This window comes from Medicago truncatula, chromosome 1, assembly GCF_003473485.1.
Source record: "Medicago truncatula cultivar Jemalong A17 chromosome 1, MtrunA17r5.0-ANR, whole genome shotgun sequence".
Taxonomy (NCBI): Eukaryota; Viridiplantae; Streptophyta; class Magnoliopsida; order Fabales; family Fabaceae; genus Medicago; species Medicago truncatula.
Genome location: NC_053042.1, coordinates 33,342,808 through 33,367,905, shown reverse-complemented (window position 1 = coordinate 33,367,905; position 25,098 = coordinate 33,342,808). Strand labels below are relative to the sequence as shown.

General features: G+C 31.8%; 2 protein-coding genes across 2 annotated transcripts; both read left to right on the top strand.

The window, feature by feature from the left end:
* Positions 1-1,828: 1,828 nt before the first annotated feature.
* Positions 1,829-4,078, top strand: LOC25484109 (F-box protein CPR1). The gene is made up of 2 exons (XM_013612874.3): positions 1,829-3,009; positions 3,602-4,078. Exons 1-2 carry the CDS (start codon positions 1,904-1,906, stop codon positions 3,639-3,641), a joined length of 1,146 nt encoding a protein of 381 aa, XP_013468328.1. The 5' UTR covers positions 1,829-1,903; the 3' UTR covers positions 3,642-4,078.
* A 5,480-nt stretch (positions 4,079-9,558) lies between these two features.
* On the top strand, positions 9,559-22,987 carry LOC25484108 (E3 ubiquitin-protein ligase BRE1-like 2). The gene is made up of 20 exons (XM_013612873.3): positions 9,559-9,665; positions 9,782-9,899; positions 10,792-10,953; positions 11,034-11,121; positions 11,234-11,464; positions 11,630-11,797; positions 13,999-14,192; positions 14,278-14,361; positions 14,471-14,590; positions 14,680-14,866; positions 14,950-15,110; positions 16,307-16,378; positions 16,720-16,796; positions 17,537-17,728; positions 19,520-19,592; positions 19,703-19,789; positions 20,531-20,668; positions 20,778-20,980; positions 21,642-21,804; positions 22,698-22,987. Exons 2-20 carry the CDS (start codon positions 9,789-9,791, stop codon positions 22,827-22,829), a joined length of 2,643 nt encoding a protein of 880 aa, XP_013468327.1. The 5' UTR covers positions 9,559-9,665; positions 9,782-9,788; the 3' UTR covers positions 22,830-22,987.
* The last annotated feature ends 2,111 nt before the right edge of the window (positions 22,988-25,098 follow it).

Genomic DNA, 25,098 nt, shown 5'->3' with positions numbered 1-25,098 from the left:
AGGTTTAGGTTACTGTAATAAGCAATTTTTAGGTTTAAGTTTAAGCTTAAATAGTTAGGTAAATTAATTAATTAATTAATATATAAATTATTTATTATATTATATAAAAACATATATGTGGGTTGCGGAGCTGGGTAGTATAGTGCCCATACCCGTGCCCGTACCCTTTTAAGTTTGCAGGTAATTACCCGGAGCCATGCCCATATCTATGAAAGCGGGGTTTTACCCTATCCATTGCGGGTATTTTTTGCGGGTGTCCATCGGGCCTTGGTCTAATTGCCATCCCTCCCCACAAGAACAATTTCACTTATCATCGTCAACGTTTTTCCTGATTAAATACACCACCACCAATAAGAACAATTTCAAAATGTATATATTTCACAACAGTTAAAAGTATCTACCGAAACTACTCCTAAAAATAAATAATTTGCACTTCTAATTTTTATCCTAAAAACAAAAGAAAGAATTTTCTTTTTGATAATTTTTTTGTTAGATAAATTTATTTTAATTAGCAATAAAAGTGAATAAAATGTAATAAAAAAAAGAAAGAGAAAAGAAATAATATATAAAATAAGTTGTAGTAGTGTTTTATAAAAAAAGTTGAGAATTGCTGAATACACAATTAATAAGGCTGAGAAACACTAGTACTTTACGAAAATGCCCTTCGGCAGTTAACTGTCGAAGTTTGAAAAAATCGGTTGCAGTTAACTACCGAGGAAAACTTCGGTAGTTAACTGCCGAGGAAACTTCAAACCTTAATTTTATTTTATTTTTCACAAAAAAATTATATTGTCATTATTAATATTTATTTGATTCTAATACTATTTAATTCATTGTGATTTTATGAGGAAACATAATCAACACTCTTTTAATGTTTTGGATTATATTAAAGAATTAAACAAGAAAGTTATGATTTTCTTTTTCTTTTTTAAAAAGAAGCAACAATAAAAGCACTTTAATTGTGTAATGAAATCAAAATTTCACTCAAAAAAATAATACTCGATTTTATCAATCAAAGCTGTATATCTTTGCTGATTTAAATAATTAATTAAAAAACAATTAAATCACGCACAAATCACTGTTCCTAATTAAGAAACAATTATTATTATTATTATTATTGGTTGTAGCACTGTTCCTAGTAAACATGAACCATATTTAAATCACTGTTCGTGGTTAAATAAAAACAATTAAGAAATAATAATAATAATTATTATTATTATTCGTTGTAGCACTGTTCCTAGTAAACAATTAAATCACGTACCAATAAAAATTTATTTTAATATTATTTACTAGGAAAATGCTCTTTACCAAGTAAAAATTTATTACTATGGTTCATGTTTTTATTTGTACGTGATTTAATTATTTTTTAATTAATGATTTAAATCAGAAAAGATATACAGCGTTGATTGATAAAATCGAGTATTATTTTTTAAAAGAGAAAAAGAAAATCATAACTTTCTTGGTTAATTCTTTAATGCAATCCAAAATATTAAAAGAGTGTTGATTATGTTTCCTCATAAAATCACAATGAATTAAATAATATTAGAATCAATAAATATTAATAATGACAATATAAGTTTTTTGTAAAAAATAAAAATAAAAATTAAGGTTTGAAGTGTTTCCTCGGCAGTTAACTACCGAAGTTTTCCTCGGTAGTTAACTGCAGCCGGTTTTTTTAAACTTCGGCAATTAACTGCCGAAGGGCATTTTCGTAAAGTACTAGTGTTTCTCAGCCTTATTGAATGTGTATTAAGCAATTCTCAAAAAAGTTTGACAAAAAAAAAAGTAAAAAATAAAAAGGGCGGGAAAAGAATGACAGATGGGATGCAATTGGGTGGCAGTACAAAGAAAGGAAGAAATGAAAAACTCTAAACCCTAGCTAGAACCTAACTTCCAAGCTCCAATGACGGATCTTCCGCCGGAGATACTCACCGGAATCCTCTCTCTGTTACCGGTACAATCCCTCCTCCGATTCCGTTCAACCTCAAAATCACTTCAATCTCTAATCGATTCCCACAGCTTCATCAAGCTTCACCTCCATAATTCCTTCAATCGTTCCTTAATCCTTCGACACAACTCTGATTTCTACCAAATCAACGATTTCTCTAACCTAACTACCGCCGTTAAACTCAATCCTCCTTTCAAAGGCTCCAACAACTTCATCTCTCTGGTCGGATCATGTAACGGCCTTCTCTGCCTCTTCTCCGATGGTGAAATCGCTTTCTGGAACCCTACCATCTGTAAACATCGCATTATCCCTTCCCTCCCTATTCCTACCCCTCAACATTCTGAACCTAACAACATCTACGCCGACTTTTGCGTTTACGGCTTCGGTTTTGATCCATTAACTGATGATTACAAACTCCTCACAATCTTCTGTTTCGTCGAGATACAACAATCTACTTCTGAATCACATGCGAGACTCTTCAGCTCGAAAACAAACTCGTGGAAAGAACTTCCTACCATGCCTTACACTCTTTACTATGCTCAAACAATGGGGGTTTTTGTTGAGAATTCTCTTCACTGGATAATGACGGAGAAACTTGATCCGTTGAAACCTCGTGTAATTGTTGCGTTTAACCTAACACATGAGATTTTCAATGAGGTTCCTTTTCCTGAAATTGGTGAAGAAGTGAATAGTGAGAGTTTTGAAATTGGTGTTGCGGTTCTGGAAGGGTGCCTTTGTATGACTGTGAATTATCAAACTGTTAAAATTGATGTTTGGCTGATGAAAGAATATGGATGTAGAGATAGCTGGTGTAAACTTTTTACTTTGGCAGAATCGTGTTTCACCTTACCTTTGAAAGCTTTGAGGCTTTTAGCTTATTCGAGCGATGGAGGTATGGTTCTGTTGCAAGTAGATCCTGAGAAGCTGTTTTGGTATGATCTCAAGAGTGAACAAGTTAGTTGTGTTCAAGGAATTCCTAATTTCGATCAAGCCATGATTTGTGTTGGAAGTCTTGTATCACCTTCCTTCCCTAGGAAGGAGAATCGCACAAGCAAGAGAAGGTACTTCTTATTGATTATCAATTCAATGGACCGATCATATGATATATCTAGTTAAACTCTGTTAAAAGGTCAAATTGAATTCTTATTATATGACAATGATTCTCTAATTATTTTGAAGTCTCTACCTTTGTTTATGTATATGTATTTGACATTGTGTGTGTGTGCTGGATTTCAAAAGACAACTACAACATATGCTATGTGTAGGTTTATGAGTTGACCCAGTGACTAGCTAAACTCCACCCTCCTCTCGAGTAAAAAATATCAAGTTAAACCAAAGGATTTGCAGGATTCCTTTGCTTTAGAAGTATGTTAATTAAATAATATTGGTATGAGTTGGTCTTTTTTTCCTTCATTAGTTGTGAAATCCTTGCTATGAAATAATTATTTTGTCAAACTTATTTCGGAATGTTGAGACTATTCAACCCTGTCGTGGTATCTATGTGGATAAGAACATTGTTGGGTAGAAATTTGCCTGCAATGAAATTACTCAAAATCTATGTACAAGTCCTTTCAAAATATTTATTTTTTTATCACTATTCTTTTGTGATGTTGCTGAGCTTACTTCTATGAGATGCGTGTATTTTTCTTACAGGGATGACTTCTTGTCCCGAGGATTTAAATTGAAATTGTAATGAAGAACCTTTGATTTGTAGCTGAAAAGTTGTTTGTAGTGATGGATTTAGTCATGTTGATTTGCGGGAAGCGTTAAATTGATCCGAAATGGAGCATCGCCTAGTTTTTAACTCTCTTCTTCATTGGTGTAAGATCACACTTTTCCCTCTCATGTAAAATCTCACGAGGGGATTCATTCTCAGTAGAACCGTTTGCCTACAGTGAAAGAAAGGCCTGCAGAAGTGAAACAAAGATCTCAGCCAAAATATAATATTGAAGATTAGATACATAATGTACATAACTTCTTTCTTTTGAAGTATCACTTGGTCTGTAAATACTAGGATCATGCTATATAAGTAATGCAAAGAAAAATGGCATATATGTCTGTTTAGGTGTAAGAAAGTGTTGAAAATGGCTTATATGTTGTTACGGTGATCAAAAGTGTTGAAACTTTTTATTATCTTTGTGATTTTGTATATATGCATGCATGTTAATATGGTTTTGTTTGCTTGTGAGAAAACTATTGGCAAGTAACCTACTTGAATGCTAATTGCGTGGCCCATCTTCAATCTCTTCAACCATGAAAATCTATTTGCTTTTGTTTCATCGTTGACTCTGTCACTGTCATGGATAACTTAACTTTGTCATCAAATTGTGGTATTGGAAGCAACCATCATGTGATATGTGACAGAGATTCACTTGCATTTCATGGACAATGCAACTGATTATGAAGTTGTTTGTAATAGGATGTTAAGTTAGATAGAATTTTGAAAACGACCATTGAGGCAATAGGATGGGAAAATTATGACGTGTTTCTACTTTCTAGAGATATGGAAAATGTCCATTTGTTTATGAAAGTTTAATTTGTGGAAAGAAAATGCGGAGTGTCTTAATCAGGAATCAATTTGGTTCTTTATGTGAATTCGTGTATAGCATAGTCATTGTATGAGACATCATCATTTTGAATTGGCATGAAACTAGGAAATAGCAAGAAAAGTTTATGTGGATGACTAACTATTCCCAAATTAGTTGATGGCTCATTCATGCTGAACAACGCAGCAGAAAACTAAAAACCAAAGAAAGAAGTCTAATGCAGTGTTGGTGTCCTCAAGAGGTAGTTCTAAAGCACATATTCCACAATTGACTGTAGTTAGGAAGGAAAATCACTTGAGTGGAAGAAAATGTAAGAGACAAACAAATTTATTTATTTTGTTTACAAAGGAAAGCTAGCAAATTTTTGAATTGCAGGAAACTTGGGAATGAAATGCTTTGTTCAAGTGTTATACTGCAGCAAATGTTTTATTCTTCAACTTTCTAACAGAATTATAAATAGAATCGGGATGAGCTTTTTATTACTATTTTAACAGAATTATAAATAGAATCGGGATGAGCTTTTATTACTATTTTTTTTTTTACTGAACTTTAATTTCTGGTCAAAAGACTAGTTATTATTTAATTAAGATATCTCATTCTATTGCATATCTCCTAAATTAGAAGGAATGGAAATTAAGGGAAGAAGATGGAATGGATTTCAACATCTTTCATATAATTCTATTAATTGATTAATTAATTTTTAAATCCAACCAATATAATCTTGCTTAGTACAACTCGATTTCATTCAACTCCATTCTATTTTATCAATCCAAACTTAGCCTGATTTAATTTTCACGAGAACAAGAAAGTTCAACCCATAGTCCATTTTCTTCCAGCAAGTGTGCATCAAATTATCCCTTATCTCCTACCTACTCATCCTCGTTCTAAAGCAGACAACTTAGTGGTATTTTTCGAGGTAGTTTTACCACTTTTACGAGTTGTTTTGCTTCCTTCCTTGTAATAATTACTCCTATTCATTATACATGCATGCTGATTTTCATGGTGTCTTGGTTGTTCAACTTTGGCTTGATAATGATTAACTTATAGAGGTCTATGCTTTTGATCAGTCAATGATTTGATCCCTTGGAAGTTCAAAAATAAGTGGAAATATTGTCTCATTCTCACTAATAAAATATATATTTATATCCCGTATTTATCATGAAGAGAATGGATGTGCTTATAAATTGGCCAATTTTAGTACTACTATAAATTTTAAGTAGTAGGATTTATCACCAAAAAAAGATTTTAAGTAGTAGGATTTATCACCAAAAAAAGTAGTAGGATTTACCACCAATTTTTATTAACAAGGAATTCATACGGAATCGATTATATATATAATTCTTACTATAAAATTAAAGATTATATATATAATTCTTACTATAAAATCAAATAATGCTTTTTGTTTTAAGGGTTTGGTTATACCTCATTTTTATTTGTTCATTTTCCCTTCTTGTTTTTTTTAATGAAGTTTAACATGTTGCGAATGATTGAAAATGATTTCGGTGTCAACCTTATTGAGAAAAAAAGAGGTGAACACTCTTAGCATCGATAATGTACTTTTTAACACAAACATTATACTAAATCTCATTTTTTTTTTAAGGAACTAAATCTCATTATTTAGATATGTTTATGAATAACTTCTTAAATTTTTACATAAACATCTGAGCAATGAAATATGATGGAATAAATATGTAAAAGTATCTTATAATTTTTAAATCACGGGTAAAATATCTTTTTTCAGTTAGCTATCTTATATTAGTTAATAATAAAAATAATTAAAGATTTAATTCAGTGGTTAATTTGTTGATCTTGGTTTATAAATCAAATTAGTTGAAAATTAAGTTCATTAAATACAATAGATGAATTTGAATTAAGCATAATTCAACACATTTGATTCATAAACTAGCTCTATGTATATATTTGAAGTTGTTAATTTTTATACTCATTTAAAGTCACGAAAGTGTAAATTAGCAGTGCGGATTTTTTTATTTGGACTAAAGCCCCAACTTTTCTTTTTTACAACAATAATTACTAATTAGTGATATAAGGGATACTTTAGTATTATAATTTTTTTTTGGACAAAATAGTTAAAAGACAAATTTTCAATTTTCATATATTTTCTTTTTCAAGTTGTTGCATCCTCGTAATAAGGCTAAGTTGTTGCTTGTACATTGATGGCTTGAGTAATATCAAGTTATATATTTGTTAGTAGATTTGGGGATTGATTCTACTTTTTTATATGGTTTAACATTATTAAATTCTTTTTCACCTTTATTTTATAGAAGCACACAAAGTTTGAAGATTTTTTTGCAAAGTCTGAAGATTTTTACTATGAGACAAATATATAGAAACTCTCTAATTTTATTATTATATTGAAGTTCCACATTAAAAAATAGGTCAAATATCACTTTTGGTCCTTTTAGTTTGACATAATTTCCAAGTTAGTCTTTCAAGTTTCGAAAGTTTCAATTAGGTCCTTTTAGTTTGACAGAATTCCAAAATTAGTCTTTTAAGTTTCAAAAGTTTCAAATAAATAAGTCATTTTAGTTGATAAATTACTTCACCGTTATCCCTGGTATCAGTCTCTGTATAACTAATGCTGATGTAGCCGTTAAGTTGTTGACTTGGATCAAAATACTGTCTTTTAAAAACTCCAGGGTGTCAACACGTTACGTTTAATCATCACAAATAATCATTATAACACTATAAATGTCGTTTAATAGTGATAGAAATGCATTTGCTGTTGTAAATAATTGTCTTTCTAGCACTATAAATGATACATTTGTTGTTGTTTTACTTTATCTCTCTATTATTTTGGTTTTCGTATCGTTGTCTGCTTTTATTTGTAAATCTATGCTTGTTCCAAAAGTTATTGTGGAAATTATTGTTCAAATAACACATCTTATTTTTTTAAGAGGAATGCTAGCAACAGTCTCTTTTGATCACTCTCTATATCACTCACTTTTTTTATTGGGTGAAATCAATGTAGGATCTACACTTTGGAAATAGAACTCACATAAAGTGGTGAGATATACATTAATTTTATCCAATAAAAGAGTGATCGCTAGAAAGAGTGCTAAAGTCATAATTAAACTCATAATTAATACTAAGCAGTGACGAGATTTTTTTATTAATTTTTTTTATAAGATATATTTATTCATATCATACCTAGTTTATTTCAGATTTATTTTAAAATCCTAATCTAATACACCCCGTAAATTGATTTTCTTACGACAAGTTTACTAAATTGATTTCATTAAGAAAAATTAGTATAAAGAACTGATATAATTTTAATGAAATATTAAAAGTTATTATAAGATTTTTTCCTTTTATAATTCTTCCCTTATCCCTCATTATTTTTTTTCTTGTTTTGTTTTTATAGGATATGTCTCATATTTTATTATATAATTTATTTATTCTGATAGCTTAAAAAATAAATCAAAATTGATGATTTATATTTCAAAAATTACAATTAAAATTCTATAGAAAAAAATCAAAATTAATTGTTAAGATTATAAATGATATTTGACTTTAATTTTATTTTACTAAATATATTTATATATGGCATTAATTATTGAAAAATACTATAAAACATGGTATAATTATAATCATATTTAAAATTAAAAAGGACATAAGTGTTATTTGGAAATAACTTTTTTTTTTAAAATAACTTAAAAAGGTTTTATGTGACAAGACTTTTTATTTTTGAAGGATGTAACAAGACTTAAAAGGTAGTTGTTATTTATTTTATTTATACTAAAAGAGCTTTTTTTTAGAGGCGACCAAAGGAAAGTTGTTATGTACCTTAGTGTTTTTTCATAATTTCTTGTTATTCTAGTTTTGTCGATAGAATAGGTCTCATGACTTTTTTTAATGACCAGTTAAGCATATAAATTTGGTCCATTGAACAATTTTTAATATAAGATTTATTTATTCAAAAAGCTAAAAAAATAAATCACAATTATTTTTTATATCAAAACTTTCTCTGTTTCCAAAAAAAAAAATTATATCAAAAGAATTACAATTAAAGTTATATAAAAAGTAATATATAAAAATAATCACAATTAATTTCTAAGACTACAAATGATATCGGATTTTTCTTCAAAAAAAAAAAAATGATATCGGATTTTGTTTTTTTTAAAAGAGATATCTGATTTAATTGTTAAGATCACAATATCTGATTTAATTTAAATTTTATTATATACATATTTTTCATTAATTAGCAAAAAATACTATAAAAGGTATAATTATAATTATATTTGAAATCAAAAAGTTAAAAGGTTTTTGTCTTTAACAAGATTTAAAAGGGAAGTTTTTTTTTTTTGACAAAAAATTTAAAAGGGAATTTGTAATTTTTTTTTTTTTTTACTAAAGGATATTTACTTTTCTATTTTTCCCTTATTTCTTAAAAGAAAAAGTTGTTATTTATTTATTTTCAATCTTATGGTTGCTACTAAGCACGTATTTTTAATAAATTGATTATATTATTTATGCGTAACTTTGAAAACTAACCCCTCGAATCATGTGAGACTCAAATGAATGGTAAATTCTCTACGAGAATTTCAATGATAGGGCATGTTTAAGCTTGACTTTTAAATCAAAACATTGGATAAATCAAAAGAGATTTGTGTGATGTCATCCAAACATTATTGGGTATTTACTAAAGACAGGTAATCTCACAAAACAAACTAATTATCCTATTATAGTTCATAATTTATTTTTTTGAGATAATTTAATTTATACACAATAAGTAGAGTATGCACATTCAAAACCGATCAAATCAAAGACCACAAACCAATTCAAAATAATAATAAAAAAACAAAGACCCTTAAGATGTTAGGAATTTAATTAGTATGAATTGTTAGTGTAAAGTATTTTTCCACATGACATAAAATAATACATTGTTGCGAGTTGCAACATATAATATTTTTAAAAACATGCATATTGTCAATTATGTAATTGACGCGACAACACATCATATTATTTGTAAACACAATTTTAGACCGACGATGTATATTAAATAAACTCATTCAACATTGTGAAATATAAATGATATCCTTATATCTATATATAATGGTTACAAATGTTGAATGAAAACCAAAAATTTAGACAAGTGTTTACCACAAGCTAAATTCTCTAGTAAAATAGTTGAACTAGAAAGAGTTTTCAAAGTAAGTGCTTTCTTTTTCACTGTGTTTTCTCCTTCATTTTCAAACTCAACACAGTTTCACTATTTTTCATCTTCTTCCTAATGCTTCGTTTGGTTCCCTTTTCTTCCAATTCGCAGAACCCAAATGGAAAATTCAGACCACGACGAACCCAACAACAAGAAGCCTCATCTTCTCACTCCTGTTTCTTCCCGCGTTTCACCAAATTCAACCAACCATTCTCCTAACGGCAAAAATGTAAACTTTTTTTTGTTTATTTATTTTTGTGATAAATTGTTCTTTGATCATGTTTATATACCTTGGTTTTGTTTTGTTATTGATTAGTTATGTTGATCATGATAAATTATTGTGTAATTGGATTTTTAGAGCTGGGTGGTTTTGTGGGTATCTACTAAATTGGGTTTTTAGTTCATAGTGAGTTGAATTTTGATTAAAAATTTGATTTTTGAAAGAAGGGGTAAGGTGGGGTGGATATTTGATTTTGTTTAGTGCTCACTAACTATGAAACTATGGCTTTGTTTGGATAAACAACATAATTAAGCGCTTATAGCATAAGCTCTATAGCAGTGACACTTCTGATAGAAGCTGGTGTACAACGTGTCAGTGTCTGACACAACACATGTGATTATGCTGAATTATGTCATTTTCTTAAATTATTATCAGTTTCAACATGTTATTGTACGTAGCATGTACGATGTAAGTGTCTGCTTCATTAAGTTCTTATTCATTTAAGTCAAACCGTTTTTATGTAAACTATAAGCTGTTTTCATAAGATATCCAGCTTATGAAAGTAAGGTGAAAACATCTTTTGAACATATCGTAAGCTGTTTTCGTAAGGTATCTCAAATGGTTTTTGCAAGAGTTTGTGCTAATAGATAAGTTCAAATAAGTCGATCTAAACAGACTCTAGGGCTGCGAAGAGTAGAAAAAGGATGCATTTAGTGTCATCTGATTCTATACATTATGCTATTATGTATGTTTGATTTGTGTGGTAAAGTTTTCGGGGTTAGAGCTACTTGTTTTGTGCTTAATATTTTTGAGAGGGGATGTTTTTTCATTTCATTGAAAATCCTAATGATGATTTGTTTATATGTTTTAATTGCGTAATAACTGGAAATGCTCCGTCCAGGCTGATGCAGGTCTCTTACAGCTCCAGAATCAGCAGCTTGTTCAGCAGACAGAAACGCAGAAACATGCTTTACAGGATCTTGAAGAAAAGACTAGAGAATTAAAAGAAAGACAAAATTCATACGATGACATATTAATTGCAATTAACCAACGCTGGGATCAGGTTATTCTTTATTATCATGCTCCAGTTTTGTCATATTCTTGAATGATGTGCACGTTGGTTTAACTTATTTCCGTTTCTAGTTGGTTGATGATATGGCTTTTCTCGGGATACAAGCTGGGAGAGGCAAAGATTCTTTGGAAACTTTGGATTACCTCGATAATCTACAAGGTACTTTAACAAGCACGCGCACACACACACACATCAAGTTCTTACATGCACATCAAGTTCTTTTATGTAGTATTAAGAAAAAAACGACAGACTGACTTTACTTTCTTTCCAGGCTCCCTTCCTTCGTGTCATCCGGATGATCTACTTCTATGTAGATTAATCCAGAAAGATTCTATTGAGGGAAGCAGTAATGACGAGATTACTAATTATGTTGAGGAAGCCCTTGCTTTGCGTCGGTTATCTACTAGGGAGTTGTTGAAACTCATTCAAGATACCGTTGATGATCAGATGGAAAGAATAGAGGATATAGGTCAGGTTTTACAGGGAGATTTATCCACAGAAGGTATAATGCATATGAGATACTATGCAATGATATATTGTACTATATTGTTTTTTACTAAGGATTGAATTGACAGTTTTCTACCATATATCATACGTATACATGATCTTTTGCTTTACTTTTATTTTTTTTAGCAAACTTTTGCTTTACTTATACTTGGGTTTGCAGATGTTATCATCCAAATTTCTAAGATTGATGATATGACGAAAAAGGAGGCCGACAATTTTCGTGAAGTGATTGATACTCTCCATGCAAAACACAAGGAGTATACTGTTGGTATTCAGAATTATATAACCGAGTGCTCGCAAGATCAATCTGACATTAAACGCCTTACAGGTATTTGAATTTTTTTTTTTTTTTAATTTTATTTTATCTTTATTGTTTTAACCACTTCAATTATTATTAAGTTTATAATAACTCAGTAGGAATTTAAAAGATCTTGATTATCATAAAATTTGGGTTTTGAATGGTAAGCAGCATTTTTTATTAAAAGGAAGGTTTCCTTTTGTTTAATTATATTTCTTAGTTATAATTATAAGCGGTAGTATTATATATGGTGTATGTGTAAATCTCCAATTTGATCCTTCAAAGATTTTTTCGAACATGAATTTGACCATGAAAATATTAAAAGGAATGGTTTTTGTCACTACATGACATCAATTTGTCCCCTGTATGCAGTAATTTTTGTTAAAATATCATTGGACCAACTCTATTTAATAATCTTTTGAGGGACAAATTGAATGTTTTGAAAATCTTTCGAGTATCTAAATGGGGTTTACCATAAAGTTATAGTAGGGCATCTCTGCTGCTATAATTGTACAGAGAACATCTTTGGCACGTTGTTCATTTCTTGTTATTTCGATGATTGGTTAATGTTACAATAATATGGAAATATCTCATGAAATTAATATTTTCGTATCTTGAAACAAGGTGATCTCTGAGGATTGATTTCCATAATTCCTTATATTTCATGATCTTTTTCCTCATTTAATCAGGACTTAAGAGTCCAGTTGAAGTATAAATAGGGATTGGTAGTTTGTCTCTTGCAAATCTCATATCAAGTAAATATGAATTTTGGGGCATTCATTATCTCTTTTCTCTCTCCATGTTTGGATGAAAAGAAAAGGGACAATTAGAGAAGCTAGTTAGTTAGTGTTGAAATCGGGGCCTAACTCATCCTTACAAAACTGGCTCATAAGGTGAGGAGTGCCTCCTCTTTATAAACTCTTATCAAGAGTCTTATCTACCCGAAGTAGGACTTGGGTTTTTCCCAATACACCCCCCTCACGTCCAGCACTCTTTTTGGGCTTGGTGCGTGGATAGGTAGGTGGCCCTTGAATTCGACAAGCTCTGATACCATGTTGAAATTGGGGCGTAACCCATCCTTACAAAACCAGCTCATAAGATGAAGAGTGTTTCCTCTTTATAAACTCTTATCAAGAGTCTTATCTACCCGAAGTGGGACTTGGGTCTTTCCCAAGAGTTAGGATATATTCAAATTTCAATGAGGAAGAATATGAACAGTTAGAGAAGTTGGTTAATTGGAGGGCATGTCAGTTGGATAAATAGGGGAAATAAAGATTGAAAAGTTCATTCAAGGAATTTGATGTTTGTGTAAAAGGGGAAACCCTTTGAGGAGGATTATCTCATTTATGTTTAGATTTCTATTAATAATCATGTCATTCTTGTTCATTTCTATCTTTCATCCTATTTTTCAATTCCATTCTCTGCTCGTAACTTACTGACTACAAATTTAAAATCAATTCAACGTATTCCTCTAAACATAAAATTAGATTTTCTTTTTTCAATTCTTAATTTTTTATGATGAATTCCTAACATGGTAATTAATTTATGATAAAATCAAATTAATTTAAATTATTCCAACCAAAACCTTGCAGTAATCTGAATATTTAGGCAAATAGGCTATTGCACAATTAAATTGTTTTATGTTTTTTATCTGCTTTTCGATGAATGGAATCATAGTGAGCTATTGTGAAATTTAAAATAATGCAAAAGTAACACTAGCCTTAGTGGAGGATGCAGTTTTTCAGTAGTATGCCGAGTAGGGAGAAAATTGTAATGATGCTACTGAAATTTTCAGTAATTAAGTAAATTATCAAGAGGAGTTATGGTTAATTAGGAAAGCAATCTTTTAAAAATTAGTCCAAACTGGCCGGTTCAATCGGTTGAACTGAGAACCTAACAATTTGCCTGTTAGTTTGATCTCGGTTACATTGCAGTCTGGTGTTGGTTCAACCAATTTTTTTTCAGCATTTTTTTTTGCACTTCATTTACTTTTTCAATAATTTTTATTTATTTATCTGGCATTCTATTAACCCGTGGTTAAACTAATTGAACCAAGCGAACCAATGTCCTAGAGGTCTCGCCACGCCGGTTCAATATCCACTCCGGTAACACCCTGATATTTATGCAGAGATTTTTTTCTACGATTCTGAAGATCTTATTGGCTCATATAAATTTGGTTGATGGCTTTAAAATAATTGTCTCTTGAGAGTTTATTTTTTTAATAATTAAAGGAGAGCTTGACGAGATCGTGGCTGAACTCGAAGAGAGTAGAAGAAAAATAGTCAGTCTGAAAATGCAAAAGGATGCAGCTATGGGAATGAATTCCTCTAATGCTGACTCATTGAATGGAAACTTGTCTCCTGAGAAGCCTGCAGATAGGGCCATGGGTTTGTCCGAGTTGAAGCACTCAATTGAGGAAGCCAAGGTTTAACTTTTTGTGATTTTCTTTCCTTCCACCATTCATTTTTGTCGATTCTTTGTCTAAGATGTATGTTTGGCTGATGTCATAGATCGTGAATGCTGATCGTCTTTCTGAGCTTCAAGATGCACGGGAAGAAAATCAAATATTGACAAAGAAATTTCAAGAACTTCAGGTTTGTCAATTTGAGCTATCTGCAATGGTGTTATCATTATTTCTTGAGTAATTGAAACACATTCATTATAGGGTTCCATGTAAAAGTATCTTTTCGTGTTTATTTCCAGAATGAACTAAATGATGATAAGTATGTACGCAATTCCCGAGTATACTCTTTGGCAAATGATCAACTTCAACACTGGATTGCTGAATTGGACAGATATAAATCATTGGCAGAGTCTCTGCAGGTTAACAGTGATTTCTTCTTTCTTCTTTGATAATTAATTTTTTTTTGGCTGCTTCACATTTTACATATTCTTTTCAAATGCAATTTTAGGCTGGCAGGGTTAACGTCTCAAAACGGGAGAAGGAGTTGAAGTTGAAATTGGAGTCTGCTGTTAATGCAAGGCATATCCATGACAATTCTGACTCTAGGATTGATGAGCTCAAGCTTCAATTGCAGAAGTGTATTATTGAAAAGAATGATCTTGAAATTACGATGGAAGAGGCCAAACAGGATACTGGTCTGCGTAGCACATTTTCTCTATTTATATTTGCACTGTGTATGTTTGGATCCCCTCGTTTCTTACACTGTTAAATTTTTCAGGGAGAAAAGACATCAAAGCCGAGTTTCGTGTGATGGCTTCAGCTTTATCTAAAGAAATGGGGATGATGGACGCGCAGGTGAAGCGATGGAAAGATGCAGCTCTTGAAGCTGTATCATTACGTGAGAAAGCGCATTCACTAAGAGAAAAATTGAGTGGAAAGGTTATTCGCATAAAGTACCCTTTCATTTTCTTTCTCGCCTACTTTGTGATAAGTCTTTTACAGAAATTCATCTTGATAATTTGAGTTTGTGATGATCTTTGTTTAGTTACTTTTACTTAGTATAGAAGTTGGAAGCGCAATTCTTATCAACTGTCTTAATTTTTGTTGTTAATTTTTAAGAAATGATTCACTCAAATGTTAGCGGTTTGGAAAAAAGGCAGGAAAATTGTTTTGACTTAGTTGAGTCCAATAAATATATGCTGCATAGTTCTAAGCTGTTTCAATAAGGCATTGGAACTGCAAAGGTCAATTTCTTTGTTTAATGAAACTGACATAGTTCTGTGTGCATGTTAATTTATAGGAAGTGAATGCGAAAATTCCAATTTGGTGCAAGTCATCAAAAGAACGTTTTCAATTTTGTTGTAATAAACATGCCTGACGTGGTCTGTATATATAAAACAATGTGGTTCGTAAATGAGAAAATGTAGTAATTTTAGAATATGGATTCGGTGTAACTCGAGCCTTACAAACCAGCTTGCGTCCCCAATAGCTCCTACAGGTCGATAGTACCACCTCACATGGACTCTCAGGTTGTTTATATTGTCCTGTTTGATCTTCGCCATGTGCACCATGATTGGCTTGCTCGCTTTGAAATCCCGTAACAAAACAGCCCCCAACTCTTACTATCTTTTTGCCAGGCCTCGTTTTGCCATCTTGTAAGGTCTCATGCAATGTATGTGAGGTGTATTGTGGGACGCTAACCGGGCAATGGTTGAGTTAGGCTGAACCCAAATTCTAAGATGGTGGTATTAGAGTCTAAGATCTGTTGGGGCCCCCTCTATCGGGCCTCTCTGGTCACACTCAAGAATTCAAGATGACTGGTCATAGGTGTGTTGAGAGTCTCACATTGGACGGGGTTTGGCCTGAAAACATATTTATAATCGGTGGGCAGTCATCACTCAGGACTTCACAAGCCGGTTTTGTAAGGGTTGAGTTAGGCCCACCCTAAATTCTAAGAGTTAATTGCTAAACTGGAATATCTTTTATTGACATACACCTCTTTGAATTTAATGACTTCACAAATCGTGTTGGTTGGAATATACTGCAAGAGTTTATAGGCGGGTTCTTGTCCTTGAACTAGTACCATACATACTTTTTAAGCATTAAGGTTCGTTATGTCCTTTGTTTTGAAGCAGACAAGCGAACTCAAGAGCTTTGCAAACAAATGTGCTGAACAGGTTTTGGAAATGAAGTCTTCAAAAGCATTGGTGAGTCTACTTTGGCTTTTACGTTTGTGTGTTTTCTTTAACTGTATTGATGCCTCTGTTGTATAAACAAATAATAATAACTTCCATTTTCCTCATTTGAGATTAAATTTAATTGAGTGTCACTTGTATTTTAGTACCTTCTAAATCTTAGAGCATGTCTGTGACTAAATCAGATTTGAATTGATTGCAATGTTTTTCTTTTCCTTTGTTTTGTGTTTTGCTTGTGTATCTGCACCTATATTTTCCATGATTCTCAAACATTATATGCATTATGATTTTAGTGGCCTTCAAGATTGTCTATAACTAATTTTCAACCAACTCATTAAGATGTTTTGTTACAGATTGAAAAGTTACAGGAGGAGAATCGGGAGTTAGAATTTGTTTTGGATATGTATGGCCTAGAAGATTATCAGAAAAGGTATGCTGATCTGGGGTTGTTCAGTAGTGGCAGAGCTTAGTCTAGTTAATGTAATTTTTTGACTTGTTATTCTATGTTGTGTTTGGGTGCTAAACCGAATTAATTTGTTGTAGTAACTAGTAAGTATTGAAAAGAAGCACCCGCCTGTGGCTGTTGTGCTTACCAAATTTTATGTTAGATGTTAACTAAAAACCTCTTTCTCTTTGTTACAAGAGATTCAAGTTTTTGCTTTTTAACAGAATGCAGATAATGTCATACTAGTTCCAGTCTCTAGAATGCTAGTTATTTCCCTCATTTTTTCCCCTTGCCCATGTTTAAAATCCGCTGATTGTCCCTGACCTCCTGTATTCAAGTTTTGGTGGATTCTGGATGAAGGAACTTGCTTTGTTTATGGTCTATCTTCATTGCTTTGCCTGATTTTCATGATGTGCATGGATTGGTTCCACTATTCCTTTAAAATTCATTTACCTTTTCAAGAACTTAATTATAGAAAGCCTCAAATTATGTCCACCAATGGTTCCAGCACTTTCTTTTGCAAATCCTATTTTCATATTCTAATCTATTTCTCTACATATTTTCATTGATGGTGCCCAACTTCTTAAATAGTTAAGCCTTATGGTAAATGTTTTATTGCATTTGGTTAATTGACTTGAGGTTTTGTTTCACATTCAAAACAAAATGTTGTTCTTTTCTGTCTACTTGGATGATTCATTCTGAACATGCTAAAAACTTGATTCCAGCTTGCCAGAAGTTAGAGAATCTGAAAGGAAAGCTCGCTCTCAAGCTGAAATTCTGAAAAATGCTTTAGATGAACATGGTCTAGAGTTGAGAGTAAGAGCTGCTAATGAAGCTGAAGCTGCTTGTGAACAAAGGCTTGCTGCTGCAGAAGCTGAACTAGAGGAGTTAAGGGCCCAGTTTGATGAAAATGAAAGGTTTGTGTTTGTGCATACTACTACATTGATTATGGATTTGCTACATTGAAAAACTGGTAGAGAAAATCTATTTTTTTCCCCCTTCCCTTTTAGTTCCATATTTGTGGTTTTTTATTTGGGAGTGAATTTTCTGGTAATGAAGAGTGAAAGGTAGATGAGTTAAAAGATTATGTAGAGTTCAAGGACTTTGTCCTTCGGCCGGTATATTGTGCTCCTTTAGATAGTGTATGCCTTGGGATGTTTGCAAGAGCTGCATTTGAGTTTTTATCACAGAATGATGGACGGTCACTAGTTAATCTGGGTCAAATTATTCCCAAATCCTAAGTTATTAGATAAGAATAATTGAATGGTTTTATGATTTATATCTTTAATATATACAGGATTGATAAAAATCATAATATTGATTTTGAGACATCTACATAATTTGAATGACAACGTCTCAATATATATATATATATATATAGAGGATGTATCTAATGAGAATGCCTTTTTTATGTGAGAATGATGAGAATGATTATGAACCCTTAGATTAAAATTAACTGAATGAGATTAAAAACCCTCATTTAATAGCACATATTCCTCTCTCCACTCTATCATTTCTTTTAAACCTAGTTACATTTCGGTTCTTCCTCACCCTTTCGTCTTCATTAGCTCACTCATTTCCTGCAACTTACTTGTCTCTAGAATCTATGAATTTCATTTGAATTATAAATAATTTTTTTACATTCGATACCTATTTTATGTGAATCTTGTTGTTGACTGTTCATCTTCAACTTGGGGCAAACATTCCAGCATATATCCAATATACCCCCTTTGTCAAACCTCATTCAGTTTATGTTTTGGAATTCACAGTGAAATTCAACAAGCATCTATATCCAATTCCATTTTTCAACAGCTTTCTTCATCCAAAGAAAACAAGAAGGGGAGAATCGAAATGTTTATGATCAGATAATTTCAACTACCAACACCAATAATGTTTATGACCAGATCTCTTATTTTAATTTGTTATGATTAATGATATAAACAGGGTTTTAATTATTGAAAATCAAAATCTATTCTTTTTGCATAACAAAGTCATCCCTGACTCCTTAGTATGATTTATTTTTTATTTTTTATGGAATCATGGAAAATAGATGTGTAAAGCTAATGTTTAAGCAGTATAGAAAGGGTCTATGAAACTGTTAATAACAAGTCCAGGTGAATGCAATTGTTTTGCGGACAATTTTCTTATTTTCTTTTACAATTAGATTTTTTTATCATCAGATGTCAATTCAAGATTAAGAATATCAAATAAGAAAAGAAAACCGCCGGAGATTGAGAGAGATGGCCGCCAGAGATTAAGGTGGTCGCCGGAAAGAGAGATGACGGCATGAGAGAACTGATTGTGGGGGGAGAGAGAAAGTTGAATGGGAAATGAGAATGACACATGACAATAGCACATGACTCATTTAAGTGATGTTTTAATCTCATCCCTTTATTTTAATCTGATGGCTGTAATTCATTCTCATCATTCTCATATAAGAATGTCATTCTCATATGATATGTCCTATATATATATATATATATATATATTGTTTTGTAACAGTTGTCTGATTAGTGTTCTCATTGCACATGCTAATATTGCTTTGTCTTATAGAAGCCATGTTTTTCGTTTTTTAGCATTATTTTTTTTTTTTTTCTTTTCATATTGATTGTCTTCATATGAATGGAGTAAACGATTGTAAAAACTGCCTCCGCTTATCAATCTGTTGATGCATTCTTTGACCATGTTTTATATGCCCTACTATTTAGAAAAAATCTGGAGATGACTGAGGCTATTAAAGTTAAAGAGGCTGAGGCAAAAACCTATATATCTGAAATCGAGGTTTCCTTCATGACTTCACTTTTCTTTATACTCAAACTATATAAACAGTTGTTAGTTGACGGGTTTGATCTAACTGTCTTTTCTTGTTATACAATTCAATGTTCCTGTAGACTATTGGTCAAGCATATGAAGATATGCAGACACAGCACCAACATCTGTTGCAGCAAGTGGCTGAGAGGGATGACTATAATATCAAGGTATGTCTTCTTCTCACCAGTAGTTGTAAATGCTACTTTGCTGTGTTCTTCACCATTTTTCCATGCCCAACTCCTGCAGATGTCTTGGTTAGTGTTTAGGCTTTTGCTAATCCAGTTGATGAAAAATTAATGCTTCATCTTTGTCACTAATATATTAATTTTGGCATTGCTTTCTTAACATGAAAATAGTTTTAAAATATTTGTTGATATGTTGAAGAACTGGTTTTGTATAAATTGATTTTGAAAATATTCGGGACTATTTCCTTTGCAAATTCTTTTTTTTTTTTTTTTTTTTTCATTTTAATTACAAAAACACTATCATGATTTTACTCCATTTCTTCATTTTTTTTTTCAAAGGTTTTTATCGGAAAATATGAAAACAATTAAAAGTTAGCTTCAAGGTTTCCAATGCTAAACTTTGAAAACCGAATACAAGTGCCACTAAAGAAGATTTATATAATAAATAAACTATTAACAAATGACACATGATAGAATTAATGCTACGATATTAGAATTTTTTTTAAACAACTGACGGGCCATATCTGCTAGAATCAACTTTTGACCAGCGTAGCTGATAATTTATTTTGGCAAGGTACCTTGACCCTTACAAATCAATATTCTAAAACTTAATATGCATAGAAAATCATGCTAATTTCTTGAAAAAATATACTTTTCTTTAGATAAATAATTTCATTTGGTGTTGTGAGACCTTGTTTTTATCATATTGCAAACTTTATGCAGCTTGTATCAGAAAGCGTGAAGGCAAAACAATTACATAGCACTTTACTGTCTGAAAAGCAAGCCTTAGCTGATCAACTTCAACAGATTAATTCTTTGATAGAAAATTCAAAGATGAAGATTGCAAATAGTGAAGAACAGGTCCTATTTCTTCTGCTACTTAGCCCCCTACTTATATGTTTTATTTTGATATTTCGCTAAACAACTGTGCTGCTGCTCACTGTTTTAAACAATTATTTGAACTGAGCAGATCAAATTCATTCTATCAGAAGCCGCTAAATGTACTCAAGAAGAAAAACACCTTGCAGCCGCCTTAGAGTTTGCCAGGTGGGAATTGGCTGATGCTGAGAAGGAGTTGAAGTTGCTCAAGTCTGTTGCTTCAGCTTCAGAGAAAGAGTACGACCAAATTCAGAAAGATGTGGAAGCTTGTGAAAAGGAATTGGACAGTGAAAGGTATTTTTCTCTCTTAGTCATTCAATCAAGTTATGATCGGGAACATATTTTTAAATAGAAGTATTCACATCAGGGTTTAAGCTACACTCCACTAAGTGAGGTTTAGTGTGTTTATACAGTTTTAATTCTAATGATGATCCTAGAACCTTCCCAAGGTTGTGTAATCCATGAAATATTAGTGGTGTTAACTGAACAAGAAAATAGTTGCTGGAAATGAACACGACAGAGGAGAAATAACTGCTTTGATTCATGTAACCGGTCTGATACAAAAACTGAACTGACATAACATATTTTACATAGTTTCATAGTACTAAAACTTCCAATAACTGCCAGAATTAATTAAAAACTGAACAACAGTTACTAAAATAAAAATAACTAACACCCAATAAAAATTGCAGCAGTCCTAAACAAAACATTTAACAAAACTGATCCATCTTTTGAGAGATGTCTCTTTACTCGTCTAGGTGAAATGCAAGTGCTATAGTGCGAGTACGCTATGTCTTGTGCTGTGTCTAGATTCTAGAAAGTTTGGTGCAAGCTTTACAATACATGAGATATGTGTTAATGTTATGCATTGATGGTTGACTTTGGAAAATGATTATCTCGAATGAAATGCCCTCTAAGTTGGCTCAACACATGCTCATCCAATTATGTCATGCAGGAGTTCACGGAAGAAGCTTGAGGAAGAACTAATGCAAGTGAACAACCAAATTGCTGAGCTGAATTCTGAAGGCAGAAAAACTGCAGTACAACAACTTGAAGAAGAAATAAGAGTTTGTAAGAACATGATCAAGTGTACTGTCTGTTCTGACCGTCCAAAGGAGGTAAAAACAGGCCAACTTTTCCAACTACAGTTCTTGCTTTTATGGTTAAATTAACTTGGGAGGGTTTGAAAGAGCTTATTTTAACTTATTTCATATTGTAAGCATCTACATTTTTATTTGGATCCATTCATAAAAATGACTTATGGCCTATTCAAAAGTTGTTTTGAGCTTATTTAAACGAACTCGTCATTGTAGCTTACGAACTAGAGTTAAATTTAGCCTCCTAGTATAGTTTATTGAATAAGCGTTTAATTTAGCTATTTTCTCAAATACACACATGTTGTCTTTGGTATTATGATTGTGATAGAATATAACACTAAGGTAAGGCACATTCTAGAAGCTTGTAGAAGCTGTGGGAAGGCAGTAGTTGCAATATTTATTGGAATCTAGGAAGAGTTTCAGTTATTAAAGAGAGGGAAGCCTTGAGGGTTAGTCATTAAGAAGAGAGTTTCAGTTATTATAAAAAAGAGGGAAGTCTAGAGGGTTAGTCATCAAGAAGAGAGTTTCAGTTATAAAAGATAGGGAAGTCTAGAGGGTGATTCATTCAGAAAGTTTATTAAGAGTTGTTTAGGAGAGAAGTTCTCTCTGGTCTTGGAGCTTGGCTCGGGTAGAAGTTCTCTGAACCCTGGTTTATCATTTCCATTTCAGTTTTATCCCCATTGTAGAGCTCTTAAGCTCACCCATTTACATTCAATAATACAACTTCTTTATCTTGAATTTTGGGGTTCTATCAGATTGTTTTGAAATGGATAAATTACAAAACTTATTTGGCATATTTTCTGGGACTAACATTTATGTAGACTGATCAATCTCTTTGAACGTTGAAGAAGGCTAAATAAAATTTATTGCAACTGCCAACAGCATTATCTAAGAGTTTGATCTGTATTTGACAGGTTGTGATTGTGAAGTGCTATCATCTGTTCTGCAATCCATGTATACAAAGAAATCTTGAACTCCGTCACCGCAAATGTCCTGCCTGTGGAACAGCATTTGGACAGAGCGATGTTCGTTTTGTTAAAATATGAAACTGAGTCATCACTCATGTAATGATAACCTTGCGCTGTTTAATGTTTTGGATCCTTTTTCAATGTTGTTTATTTGTCCTTGATAGTACTTTTAGACAAGCATTTTTATCCAATAAGCAATCAATTTTCGGATTATAGAGATATTGGGGTTTCTTGCACTTGTTTTGTGTAAGATATTGGTAACAACAGTTTTCTTTCAGGTAGCACAGTAAGTGCTGCTACATCGTGATGCAGCATAGTTTTTCCTCCTACAGCAGGTTATTTTAATTTACATAAATGTTTTTTGAAAATAATTTGGAACAAGAAAATTTGGCAACGCTTTTCAATCAGTGGTTAATGAGTATATCAAGATTCATTAAGCATCAATTAAATTTTAATTAACTCGGATTTGAACATTATTGACATGGTTTCAGGTGTTCTAACTACATGCAGATGTGAACCCTTGGAAATCATGGCTAATCACGTTTAAATTTGTGGTTAATAAGTTGTGACTCTTGATATATCTATTAACCAATTCTGGCACTTCATTACCTGCATGTATGAAGTATGAACTGCGTTGACTGTTTTAAAAGTTGGCGAATTTTTGTTATCCTAAATTGTTGTTCAAATAACATATTTGTTTAACTTAGATTTTTGTTACCATGATTATTTTGACACTGGACCCATGATTTATTCATCTTCACTTTCATAAGAATTAGACTTTACACACTGCATTTCCTCCAAACACGGCCACTCCCCTTTCATTACGAATGATCTGTTGTAAATTTTGATTATATTTCAAAAGTTTTATACTATATTGTTAGAAGAAAATTATTATTATTTTATTTATAATTAATACTAGTTGTTGACTTAGTCTAATTCGTTTAGCCACATTTCTTTAAATTGATTTAGTCTAAGGATATTTACTTTCATCTTAAAGAGTAATTAAGGCACATGTTTCTTATGTTGTAACCGAAATGGAATTGATAAGGCACGTTATAGCTGCTGTTGTTTTTGAGGAGATTGTGCCTATTTATGCTCACAAGCTAACTACCAATTTTAATAGAATTTTCTGTTCCTTGTACGTGCTATCAATATCAAGAGGAGGAACACTTTTTTTTTTTTTTTGTATAAATACTTATGCACAGGCTAAACAAAAATTCCTCCTTTACATTTTATGCTTCAAACTATACATACATGAATAGATTTTCATGAGTCTGACATATAATTCTGGGTTACATCCTCCTGAAAGAATTTCTTCTTGATAGTTCTGAATCCTTGGTTTCAATCCAAGAAGAGCCTGCTGAATCCTGGGAGATTTGCGCTTATGAGGCGGATAAATTCTTAAGGACAGTGCGATCAGCACGCCTCAGGATATATTGCGGTTTACTATTGTGTAGGTTTTATAGAATTGTCAGTGGAAGATAATGATGGAACTGTATGGCCAAGTCATAGACTAATATATAGCACAGATAAATTTACTTGATATCTTTCTTGTTTATTCTCTTTGATACTTAATTATTTCTTGTTTTTATATGTTGATTATTATTGGGATATAATTCTATGTAAATATTTTACTACATTATCATTCCACACTTTTTTCCTCTTTACATTTCAGAGCACCATAACCCCTAGCATAGATACTCTAAAATCAAAATCACTTTGAACACATTTTATTCATAACAAAATCACACCCGTACCAAAACCCGTGTAGAATGGATCCCATTAATCTTCGCCGGACATTGCTCTTGCAGCTTGAAACCGATTGATTCTTTGTGCAATGGTCTAACATAACATAAATATATTTTTACCTTAGTACTCGTATCATGGGTTTTCATCGTATACCATTTTTACAAGAATTCTGCTCTCATCCAGTACATTTCGTTCGCACCCTGCAGCCATATCTAAAATGCCTCTGCGTTAGTTAACTAGCACAAGTGTAAACTTGTGCGCAAATTAAATAGCATTGCACATGTTAAGTGGCGCAAAGTGCCTACTTTTTTTTTTATTCATTCAATACGATTCAATAAATTGTTTTATTCACTTTATTCAATATGGTGCAAAGTCTAAAATATTTTATTTATTCAATATGATTCAATAAATTATTTTATTTAGTCAATATGGCGCAAAGTCTAAACATAAATTCTATTTTATTTTATTTTATTCTAAATTATTTGGTCACTTTATTCTAATTTTTTTATTATTTATACACTTAAAATAAATTCGATTTTATACTAATTCAATTTTCATTCTAATTTATTTTTTCATTAAATACAAAAATTAGAAACAT

Coding starts and splice junctions, on each gene's coding strand:
- LOC25484109 (XM_013612874.3), top strand. CDS start 1,904: ATGACGGATCTTCCGCCGGAGATACTCACCGGAATCCTCTCTCTGTTA. Junction 3,010..3,601: donor AATCGCACAAGCAAGAGAAG/GTACTTCTTATT, acceptor TTTTTCTTACAG/GGATGACTTCTTGTCCCGAG.
- LOC25484108 (XM_013612873.3), top strand. CDS start 9,789: ATGGAAAATTCAGACCACGACGAACCCAACAACAAGAAGCCTCATCTT. Junction 11,122..11,233: donor TTACCTCGATAATCTACAAG/GTACTTTAACAA, acceptor CTTTCTTTCCAG/GCTCCCTTCCTTCGTGTCAT. Junction 11,465..11,629: donor GGGAGATTTATCCACAGAAG/GTATAATGCATA, acceptor TTGGGTTTGCAG/ATGTTATCATCCAAATTTCT.